Raw genomic sequence first — 11,732 nt, 5'->3', positions numbered from 1 at the left:
GTAAAGACGACCGAACTATCCCCACTTTGAGACAAGATTTCCCAAAAAGGACTCAATTTGAAGTATTACATAGTACAGGATAGGCTCAAGGGCTCTATATTTTATATTCCGCCTTCACTTTGGTAGTGGTTTTTCCGCAAAAAGTTCCCTGGCGAGGGGCGTGTGCCCAAATATCGAAAGGTGAACGAATGCATAAAGACGACCGAACTATCCCCACTTTGAGACAGGATTTCCCAAAAAGGACTCAATTTGAAGTATTTTACATAGTACAGGATAGGCTCGAGGGCTCTATATTTTATATTCCGCCTTCACTTTGGTACTGGTTTGTCCGCAAAAAGTTTCCTGGCGAGGCGCGCGTGCCGAAATATTGAAAGGTGAACGAATGCGTAAAGACGACCGAACTATCCCCACTTTGAGACAAGATTTCCCAAAAAGGACTCAATTTGAAGTATTACATAGTACAGGATAGGCTCAAGGGCTCTATATTTTATATTCCGCCTTCACTTTGGTAGTGGTTTTTCCGCAAAAAGTTCCCTGGCGAGGGGCGTGTGCCCAAATATCGAAAGGTGAACGAATGCATAAAGACGACCGAACTATCCCCACTTTGAGACAGGATTTCCCAAAAAAGGACTCAATTTGAAGTATTTTACATAGTGCAGGATAGGCTCGATAGCTCTATATTTTATATTCCGCCTTCACTTTGGTACTGGTTTGTCCGCAAAAAGTTTCCTGGCGAGGGGCGTTTGGCCAAATTTCAGAAGCTGAACGATTGAATAGAAACGACCGAACTATCCCCACTTTGAGAGAGGATTTCCCAAAAAGGACTCAATTTGAAGTATTTTACATAGTGCAGGATAGGCTCGATGGCTCTATATTTTATATTCCGCCTTCACTTTGGTACTGGTTTGTCCGCAAAAAGTTCCCTGGCGACGCGCGTGTGCCCAAGTATCGAAAGGTGAACGAATGCATAAAGACGACCGAACTATCCCCACTTTGAGACAGGATTTCCCAAAAAAGGACTCATATTGAAGTATTTTACATATTGCAGGATAGGCTCGATGGCTCTATTTTTTATATTCCGCCTTCACTTTGGTACTGGTTTGTCCGCAAAAAGTTTCCTGGCGACGCGCGTGTGCCCAAGTATCGAAAGGTGAACGAATGCATAAAGACGACCGAACTATCCCCCCTTTGAGACAGGATTTCCCAAAAGGACTCATATTGAACTATTTTGACATAGTACCAGGATGGGCTCGAGGGCTCTAGATTTTATATTTACCCTTCACTGTGGTACTGGTTTGTCCGCAAAAAGTTCCCTGGCGAGGCGCGTGTGCCCAAATTTCGAAAGGTGAACGAATGCATAAAGACGACCGAACTATCCCCACTGTGAGACAGTATTTCCCAAAAAAGGACTCAATTTGAAGTATTTTACATAGTACAAGATAAGCTCGATGGCTCTATATTTTATATTCCGCCTTCACTTTGGTACTGGTTTGTCCGCAAAAAGTTCCCTGGCGACGCGCGTGTGCCCAAGTATCAAAAGGTGAACGAATGCATAAAGACAACCGAACTATCCTTACTTTGAGACAGGATTTCCCAAAAAAGGACTCATATTGAACTATTTTACATAGTACCAGGATGGGCTCGAGGGCTCTATATTTTATATTCACCCTTCACTGTGGTACTGGTTTGTCCGCAAAAAGTTCCCTGGCGAGGCGCGTGTGCCCAAATTTCGAAAGGTGAACGAATGCATAAAGACGACCGAACTATCCCCACTGTGAGACAGTATTTCCCAAAAAAGGACTCAATTTGAAGTATTTTACATAGTACAAGATAAGCTCGATGGCTCTATATTTTATATTCCGCCTTCACTTTGGTACTGGTTTGTCCGCAAAAAGTTCCCTGGCGACGCGCGTGTGCCCAAGTATCGAAAGGTGAACGAATGCATAAAGACAACCGAACTATCCTTACTTTGAGACAGGATTTCCCAAAAAAGGACTCATATTGAACTATTTTACATAGTACCAGGATGGGCTCGAGGGCTCTATATTTTATATTCACCCTTCACTGTGGTACTGGTTTGTCCGCAAAAAGTTTCCTGGCGAGGGGCGTTTGGCCAAATTTCAGAAGCTGAACGAATGAATAGAAACGACCGAACTATCCCCACTTTGAGACTGGATTTCCCAAAAAGGACTCAATTTCAAGTATTTTACATAGTACAGGATGGGCTCGAGGGCTCTACATTTTATATTCCACATTCACTTTGGTACTGGTTTGTCCGCAAAAGGTTCCCTGGCGAGGCGCGTGTACCCACATTTCGAAAGGTGAACGAATGCATAAAGACGACCGAACTATCCCCACTGTGAGACAGGATTTCCCAAAAAAGGACTCAATTTGAAGTATTTTACATAGTACAAGATAAGCTCGAGGGCTCTAGACTTTATATTCAGCCTTCAGTTTGGTACTGGTTTGTTCAGAAAAAGCTTCCTGGCGAGGCGCGTTTTCTCAAATTTCCGCAGGTGAACGGATTCATAGAAACGACCGAACTCTCTTACCTTTGGGCCTAAATCGCCGAGGATTTGCTAAAGTTAAATTTTGCCTCGTGTTTGGTTTTAAACAAGACGCGTTTAAGCCTAAATTGGCAAAGTGCACGACTTTTGTTTCAATTGGGCTTCACTTTGGTTCATGCGTGGTATCTGTCGCCGAACTTCGCCAATCACTTGGCAAAGAAGGACCAATGAAACTACAAAATATGCACTATAATACTAACTCAAGCCTCGGAAGAAAACCGTGATAGGCCCAAGTTAAGCTCCTAAGAATTCTTGTGCCAAGTTAGGGGGCGTTTCTCTGGAACTGAGCCAACAACATAAAAGGGTATGCGAGTTTACTTTTTTGCAGATCGCCAGCTAACGAATTACGGCTAACAATAACAGAACCCTAGCAAATTACGAAGCTCAGGATATTTATAGCTAAAGAAATGTGATGCACACTGCGACACTGAACGTGGCTTCAAGGTGTTCTAGTATTCCTGCGTACACCGTATTTTTTACGATATTATTATAATACCATGGTTTGTCACTCGCTACGGTTCTTATACTGTTCGCCGTCATAGGTTGCCCCGTGTTTCGCTGAAAAAGCGAATTCACGGACGTTTTGTTTATTCGAGCTGCGGTATAATTATAAACTAGAAGTGCGCTCAATCGCGGACTGGCATCACAAAGGTCAATTTCTCTCGGACAGCGTGCTGAACGGGTTGCGCAGACTTGCACCGCTCGCGTGTTATAGACAGCTGTGTTCATGGAAGTTTATGGAAAGAAGATATGCTCGACCTTTTGGCTGATCTGTACCGACACATGTCCAGGATGCAGATGTTCCCAGGGAATCGCCAATTTTCCGTTACTATGATATTGTATTTTATTGGTGAGAAGGTAAACTTATCAGGTATGATATAAATATTCACGAAGAACCTTCTTATCACATTTTTACGGCAACCGCCCCGCGGGACAAACATATATGTGTGATGTTGACTACTCTTCCCTTACTGTCTTTTGCCATTGCGATAGGTTATTCAGAGGAGGCCAAGAGTGTTGATGGTAACCTCATGAGCTACATCCTCGACGTCGATACGGGTGTTGACGATGCCATGGCACTGATGGCAATGTTGAGTTACAACAAGCACGTCGGAGCTATTACTGTTGTCGCCGGCAATACAGATTTGGAGAATGCGTATAACAATACAATGAGAGTGCTCCAGGAAATTAACAAGACGGAGGTATGTCCACATACTAGATGCACGTATATAAAATTTTTCAGAGAAGAGCGGCACAACTAACTTTAACGGGAAATCTTGTACCTTTTGGTCTAAGGCTCGAAGAATCTGGCAACACCGAAAGTGATGAGGGTTCATCTTTATTCTCTGAACGCATCCCGGATTGTCGTATATGACAAAAAAAACTAGACACAATGTTTTGCATTTCCGATTCAGTCTGAAAAAGTTAGATGAACATACGAAACCAGAGTGCACTAGGTTTTATCTGTACGCAAAAACATAAAAATATGGAAAACTTAGAACTAGGTGTTTTAAGCCAGCAGCCAGGCACGACGTATTTTGGAGTCAACTTAGCCTTCTGCATGGAGTGTGTACGAGTGAGACGAATATTACATGTTCAACTTTATACATCTTCGACTTGTTCAGAATGGATGCATTTGCTTCTATCGATAGGCATGGCATACTTTTTTTCTAGTTTTCTGATATATCTTGAAAAATGTCCCGTCAAGAAAAAAAATAAAGAGAGTGCCCCCCCCCCTCCCCCCCCCCTCCCCCCCCAAAAAAAAAGAGAACTTTACAGTGATTTTTTTTTTTTTTAGTCTAAAAGATAAACAATCCGTCGTCGAGCGCTATCTTCCCCAAATGTACAAATGGCGGTCCGAACCAGAGGCAAAAGTTCAAGAACTATTCGTTATCTTATTAAAAAAATATAAGCGATTTTCGGAAACGTCCTGTAACGATGGTTTTCGACGGAGCCCACGGACATGCGGGGCTGGATGGTGCGCCAGTGGTGGGAACGGGCCCTATTTTCCCATAAATATTTACGAAAATTACGTATAACTTCTGCGTCAGATAACGTCTACTTCTGAATCTCTGGCATCTAGTCTAGACCACTAGCGACATATTTGGACGGACACTCAGCCTCCGGTGATGCGTAGTTTATTTTTGCCGTGATACAAATACTTTTTTTTCTGAAACAGGCCGTACACGAGGTGCAGTAGTCAAGGAATACGTACACCATTACAATTATTGAAGTTTGCACCCCTGCGGATATTTTTTTTTCGTTACCTTAGTAAAAATATAAGTTATCAGTTTGCTGCAATTTTTTTATTATTTTTTTAATCTTTTATAAAAAAATATTTGTTAACGGTATCGAGTTTGTTTGATTCTGAGGTAACGTTGGTCTGTAACGCGATCTCTTTATTTATAAGTAACGAGTAACGTCTTTTGTGATTCTTTTTTCGGTAACGCTTACAACGCTGTTCTTAACTCTGGCATTCCATCTGCAAGATCCCGGTTTACAAGGGAGCCGACAAACCAATCCTGGGACTCTGGGAACCTGAGGCCGTATACTTCGGCTCCGACAACTTTGGAAATGTGGCGCAGAACTACACTATTGGAAATAACTCGGCTAATGATACTACCTTCGCACCTTTAAAAATGATGGATTTGATTAGGGCAAGCTGCAACAGTACAACGCTAATTCTGCTTGGCCCTTTGACGAACCTTGCCATTGCGCTCCTGGTTGACCCGCACATAACGAGATGCGTGAGCGAAATCTTTATCTTAGGAGGCAATATTGAAGGTGAGATTTTTTTACTGTCTCTCGACTACAACCCTTTGATAGATTGTAATACATGTGGTTTTTTTTTAGTTTTTTCGTTTGTTAATCAGAGAAATGCATTTCTTATTTTAAGAGACGATTAACGCATCTAGGCGGTTGAGCGTTATTTGTGTATGTTTTTTATTACTATTTTTATATATTTATTTCAATAGCGTGTGATTGTGTTGATGCACAATCTGTCTAGATGTTTCTAGTTTTTTGCTTGTTTTCTAAGTTTCTGCCCATGCAACGAGCTCCCAGACCTCTTCTTTTACCGCAAATATAAGGTATGCGTTGCCGAACGCTCATTTTCAGCCCAAATATAGCGTTAGCGATTCAAACGATAAACCAGTCTTTCAAAACTAACTGTTATTTTATTCAAAAATTATAAGCGACTTTCAAAAATTTTCAGCCTGAAAATGGTAGTCCACAAAGCTCTTGATTACATAGAGCTCTATGAAGGCACTTACCAAAAACCGGCGAAAATGGACCCCATTTTTTAATTGAGATGATCAGAAGATCACTCGTAACTTTTTAAATAAAACAACTGTTAGTATTCAACCTTTGGCATCTAATTCGAACCGGCAGCGGTGCATTGGGCCGAATATGAGTTGTAGGCAATCATCGGTCTATTTTTGTGGTGAAAAAACAACAACAACCGTGTAAATTGTTTTGGGACACATTGTACATCTGGAAAAACAAAGATTTTGATCTAAATTTCATTTGATACTTTTCTTAATGAAAGACGAAGCAAAGAAAATATCGGGCCTCATGATTGCCTTAACATGTTTTCACTCATATTTAGCGATGTTAACACAACCTTCGTTGCATAAATGATGCAAGAGCGGCAGATGTTGCCACCTACAATACAATACAATACAATTTATTTTTATTTTTTGAATACATTTCGCTCTGTGCCCACGTAAGCCAAGGTTTGTGTGTGGGACGCGGCAGGTTACTAAGAACCATAATTTTTACAGTTCTAACTCATACTATGAGTTTAAACAAACCAAACAAATTATAAGAAAAGAAGCGGCTCATATATACGCCTGCACTATAACCGGTGGAACAGGCCTCTATTAGGTACAGTCTCCGGCGGTATGAAAGACCCACTGGGAGCGCGTGGCCGAGGCAGTGGCTGGCGGGGGCGCTACGAGCGCTCCGGGCAATTCCATTCTGCTTCGAGGGGAGGACGCTCACTCGGGGCTCAGCACAAACTGATAAGCGCGCGCTTTAGCTGAGCCCCGAGTGAGCGTCCTCCCCTCGAAGCAGAACGGAACTGCCCGGAGCGCTCGCAGCGCCCCCGCCAGCCACCGCCTCGGCCACGCGCTCCCAGTCGGTCTTTCATATCGCCGGAGACTGTACATACTGCTATTTAGTAATATATCTCAAAGCATTGTTTTAATAATCAATATAATTCATACAGTGGTTACAGTCGTATGTTGGCACTTTTTATTAATTCGCACTTCGTCTAATTTTTTCTGTTCATTGATCCATATTCTTGCCATTTTTTTCATCGCATGTGAATTTTTGCACTCAATCAGCTCCTCAGGTAGTTCGTTAAAAAGTTTAGGCACATAATATTTTCTTGTAGACTCTCCATACTTTGTCTTGATTAATGGCTCAAAATATTTTCTATTCGGTCGTAATGTTCTTTCTTTAACAATTTCTATCTTGTATTTGTTGACTAAAAAAAATTTTGGGATTATGTCGTATTTCAATTGATTACTAAAATAAAATAGCCTATTTCTTTATGTATGTCATCTATTAAATCGCTTCTCTTTTTGATTTGAATGCTGCAGATAAGTAGAATGGATAGGAGAAAACCGCCAATAAAGAAGTGCAGGACCTTTTGTAGGCAGCGGTTGTCCTGCTATTGTACACCTTCAACAGACTATAGCTATTACTAGCCCCACGTAATTTACCACTCAGCTCTTTTTGCAGTGTTTGCAAGGACAGCATCTCTCACTTCTATGACACCTCGTCCTGCCCTCTCCCTTAAACTATGTATCGCATTTTCGAGCACTAATAGTATTACTATAATTAAGTACAATAAATAAATTACTTTTGGTGGTAAGGAGGAATATAAGGAATTACTTTTCTAGGGTGGTAATTTAATAATTTATTTATTACTTTCAAGAAGTAACTTCGAGAAAATGACCGATTTATTTTGATATTACTTTTGTCCGAAATGAGAAAGTTTGTTCGGGAACATTAGGAAAAGAAGAATTACTTTGCATAGTGAAATTTCGTGCAAGAGAAACCAGGTCCAATAAAAGAAGGCCATCTGTGCACAAAGTCTTGTACGAATGGACTCACCAGACGTACAAACGCGGGCTGGAAAGACGAAGGAGAAACGCTTAGGTGTAAAGACATTGCTAAAAGGTCACGGCTAACGAACCCTAGGCAAGAGAAATTCACGGCGTCACGTCATTATAACGATAATACACTTTCTTCATCTCTAAGCTGACAGTGCGGTAGAGGCTACGAGCTCACCGAAACCAATCAAATGCTTTCCTTTGGTCACCTGACCCTTCCCTTTCTCTGCCTGTAGGTATGAACAAGAGCCTGGTTAAGTGGCGAAAGAAAGACGCGTCACTGTTCTAAGGACACGTAATTCCACCGCACTGTCAGATTAGGAATAAACGACTCATGGGTTGCAGAGAGGAGGGCACATCACCAGAGAGGTCAACATATCTTATGTATAGAGGTCAACATATACATACAGATCTTCTGTCTTTTTGCTCTTTTGTCTGGCAAAGTCAAACTATAAGCTTCAACATTGTGAAGAAACGACCGGAATAAACCCAAATGCCTTGTGGAGAGCCTCGACCGTTTCGTGCGTATCCTTGGCCTTGTTAAGTGAAGGTGCCCTTTGCAGTCGAAAAAAACTGGAATTGAGCAAAGGAGGTGCCGCTTGGGGGTTGGGTCAATGCCTTTCCTTGGGAAGTTCATTCTGAAATAAGGCTACGAGCAGATATCTCCAACCGTCTGTTGGGAAAATAAACTTTTTAGGAAGCTCGCGCCATACCTTTTCTCGACTGGCGACGCTTCTGCCAAGCAAATATCCCACGCCCTTGTGTGACAACACGCAATAACTTGGGCTCTTGGGGTATTTGGGTCGAGTACCTCTGAGAGGAACGAACGGGAATAAGTCAACTAGGGCTCTTGGGAGATTGAGATTAGATTGCATCCGAGGCGGAAGGAAAACGTTTCACGTAACGGCTCTGTAAGAATGAGCTCCCAAGGCCCGGCTTAACAGACTGGCTCATACTATAACTTCTAAATGAGGAAGACGGAAACATATTACGCTTTAATTAAGGATCATCGCCGCCGACTGAACAGCGAAACCGGTGAGTCGGCTGTGTTTAGTCACATCTAAAGAAGCTATTCATCATGCATAATATTTATTTCGTGTGCGCCAGCAAACCCACCGTTCATTGTGGTTCACTCTGAGACGCATAACGCTGCTGCTGAGTAAACGGGAAGATCTGAGGTCTGGTACATATACCGTAAATACAATTAGCGCGAATTACTGTTTCAAGGAATTAAAATTACTGTCAAACTCATTTCAGGTATTTTGGAAAGCAGTTGTAATATAAAATCATTACATTTTGTGTGTGGTAATTTGGAGTATATTGTAATTTTTTTGCAGTTTTCGGAAAAGTAATTAGCAATGTAATTTAATTACCTTCTGAAAGCAATATTGCCATATCGGGTAGAGAGACATAGTAAGATGAAGAGGGTTCCAGATTGTATTAGAAAATGAGACCTCCCATCCCCCTCCCTCCCCCCTTCTGATCATCAGAGAGGGGGGGGGGGGCTCCCAAACACACATTTAGGGAAAATCGAAAGCACTAGGTGAGCAAGGGGCATACAAACTTGCTCGACATAGTAGCGAGTACAGGGCACCTTATTACCGCTCAGCATGCAATCACGTTGCGGCATTAGCCATGGTGGAGAGCAAGTCGTGTGCTTCTTGCGCAAGTCTTGCAGTGACGTCAAAAAGACGCCGAGTTTTGATTGGCTCTGAATGAAGGATAGTGGACAGAACTCAGAGAAAGCTGCCTTGATGTCTACCCACTGTCTTTAATTCAGAAACAATCAAAGCTCGGCGTTCTGACGTCCCCCAGAACCTTTGCTAAAGAGGCAGACGAACTTGCGGTCCGTTTAAGAACGAAAAAATAAATAAATAAAGAACGAATCACGGAGCATACAGCGTCAGCATAACGCCCTGCATTTCCTAGGCGCTGGGTGGCTATACACAGCCTGAAATGTTCGTTTACTATACTTTGGCGGTGAATAAAAGTGAAGAAAAAATGCAGGTCGTGGGAACATTAGGCCTGGATCCGAGTTCAACTTTCTGGTGGATCCGGAGGCTGCTGAAGTGGTCCTCCAGCGAGTGGAATGCAGTGTCACCATCGTGCCCTGGGAGGCGGTCCTCAAGTCCACCTTGCCATGGTAATTCGTGAAATTACATAGCTCGACGTCGGTTTACAGCAGCCTTGGCTCTTGATTCGCACCTTTAAAATTAGGAATACAAGAAATGTCATATTTCTCCTTTATGGAAATATTACATTTACCGGAGAATAGTCCGTTCGCGGGTCATGGCCTACAAACAAAAACATTTTGATGGAAAAGGCATTTTTTCCCTTAGATGGGGCCACACCTCGTGCATAATCCGCACGTTCAAAGTTATCGTTCAGAATACACCTTCGTAAAAGTCTGTTTCATTAGCTTACACAAAGAAGCTTGTATCTACAAGACTTGCCCGGTACGAAATTGCGTATAATGGATTCATTTTTTTTAGTAATTTTGCAATCATTTGATAATTCTTATTAGGAAAAAATTACATGTGTATTTTGATTACTTTTGGAAGTACAAAATTTCCAGTAGCAGTTGCTGTTTTCCTTTCCCTTCCAAAGGCGGCCTTTTCCTTTACTGAAGAATCCTCGAACCAAGACTCCGAGAGGAGAATGATCTACCAAAGTATACCTGTGGAGAAGATTAAGTAGTTTGTAATTTTGTGTTTCGAATTAAATGACGAAGAGTGCGAAACGCCTCCTTCCTAGCCGGCACACAAATCTGACGTTTTAAAAATCTGAAGTAACCCGAAATGTAACGGCTATCTCGAGTAAAGGTTAATTACTTTACTGCCAACTAATCAAGTCATGTAATGGAATACTTTTAATTAAGAGTAATTTTAATCGAGTACTTTTTTAGTAACGTGTACAAGACTACTTACATCGTACTTATATCATCATACTTTGTCATTCTCAAACTCCATCATGCAACCTAGGAAAAAATTATCCTCGTATAGTCCGCACCTGTAGATACTTCACACGCGTAAAATATAAACTCGCAACATGCAGAGTTTGCGGACTTAATCTGGAAAATACGGTACTATGGTCACTACGATAGAGTCATAGAAACGCAGGGGGGGGGGGGGGATGTGGCCACGCCTCTTGCGTTGTGATTCGTTCTTCGGCGTCCTTATCAGCTGATCCTGCAATTTCATTGGCTGCTGGGTGATAATGAGATGCACAGGACTGGCCACGCCCTACTTTCTTTGAGCTGTCATTGACCATATGTGTTCGTACAACGCTAGATGTCTCCATCATGTGGCATTAGCTTGTAAACAAAAAGTAATTGGTACTTAATCTATTTAATTCTTACTCTTATGAAAGGGTAGAAAACTTTGGCCGTGTGCATGGTGCTAACCTTTCACTTTTTTCCCTTTTTCAAGAAGGTATTCAACGCGACAATTGGAGGGACGGGCCGGAAGGCCGCGTTCCTGAAGGCCTTGACCAATCACACCATCAGCGTCTTTCTCGGAAACGGAAAAAGCCCTGGTTTCAGCCTTGGAGATTTCCTCGCCGTCCTTGCCGCGCTGGATCCAGGCTCGGTGGCGAGCAAAGGAGCGCACCGCGTGGCTGTGGAGTTAACCGGCACCCACACCAAAAGGATGCTTGTGCAAGGATGGGCGCCCTACATGATTTCCCACGTGATTCAAACTGTCGACATTGTGAACTGGTTTAACGTAACACACATTGAAGCGGCGTTCAACAAAACATTTAACGAGGATAAGGATGGTAATGAGCCGGGACAAGCGTCAAGGAGCACAGACAGTAGTGAATAGGGCAGAAATTGTACTGACTTCAACGATTATATTTGTGATCGTGGAACAATGTGACCACTGAAATTAAAGAAAAAAAAGACACGATGAATAATCCCTCTCAAGCCATCTCCTTTGACGAACCATTCCTCACAAATGCACAAATGCCACTCTAGACATTCGTACCATTTCCTCTAGACCCATGAAGTCGACATATCTTCTTGTTTGTTGTTATTCTGAATGTACGT

General features: G+C 42.3%; 1 protein-coding gene across 1 annotated transcript; it reads left to right on the top strand.

The window, feature by feature from the left end:
* The first annotated feature begins 3,520 nt into the window (after positions 1-3,520).
* On the top strand, positions 3,521-11,508 carry LOC115320690 (pyrimidine-specific ribonucleoside hydrolase RihA). The gene is given in 4 exon segments (XM_042294567.1): positions 3,521-3,769; positions 5,057-5,351; positions 9,695-9,837; positions 11,116-11,508. Coding segments are annotated over 4 exon segments (1,002 nt in total). The 5' UTR covers positions 3,521-3,598.
* The last annotated feature ends 224 nt before the right edge of the window (positions 11,509-11,732 follow it).

The sequence above is a fragment of the Ixodes scapularis genome, unplaced genomic scaffold (genome assembly GCF_016920785.2).
Source record: "Ixodes scapularis isolate PalLabHiFi unplaced genomic scaffold, ASM1692078v2 PGA_scaffold6__148_contigs__length_123643588, whole genome shotgun sequence".
Lineage (NCBI taxonomy): Eukaryota > Metazoa > Arthropoda > Arachnida > Ixodida > Ixodidae > Ixodes > Ixodes scapularis.
Note: the sequence above shows the minus strand (reverse complement) of the source record. Positions and strands in the feature narration are given on the sequence as shown.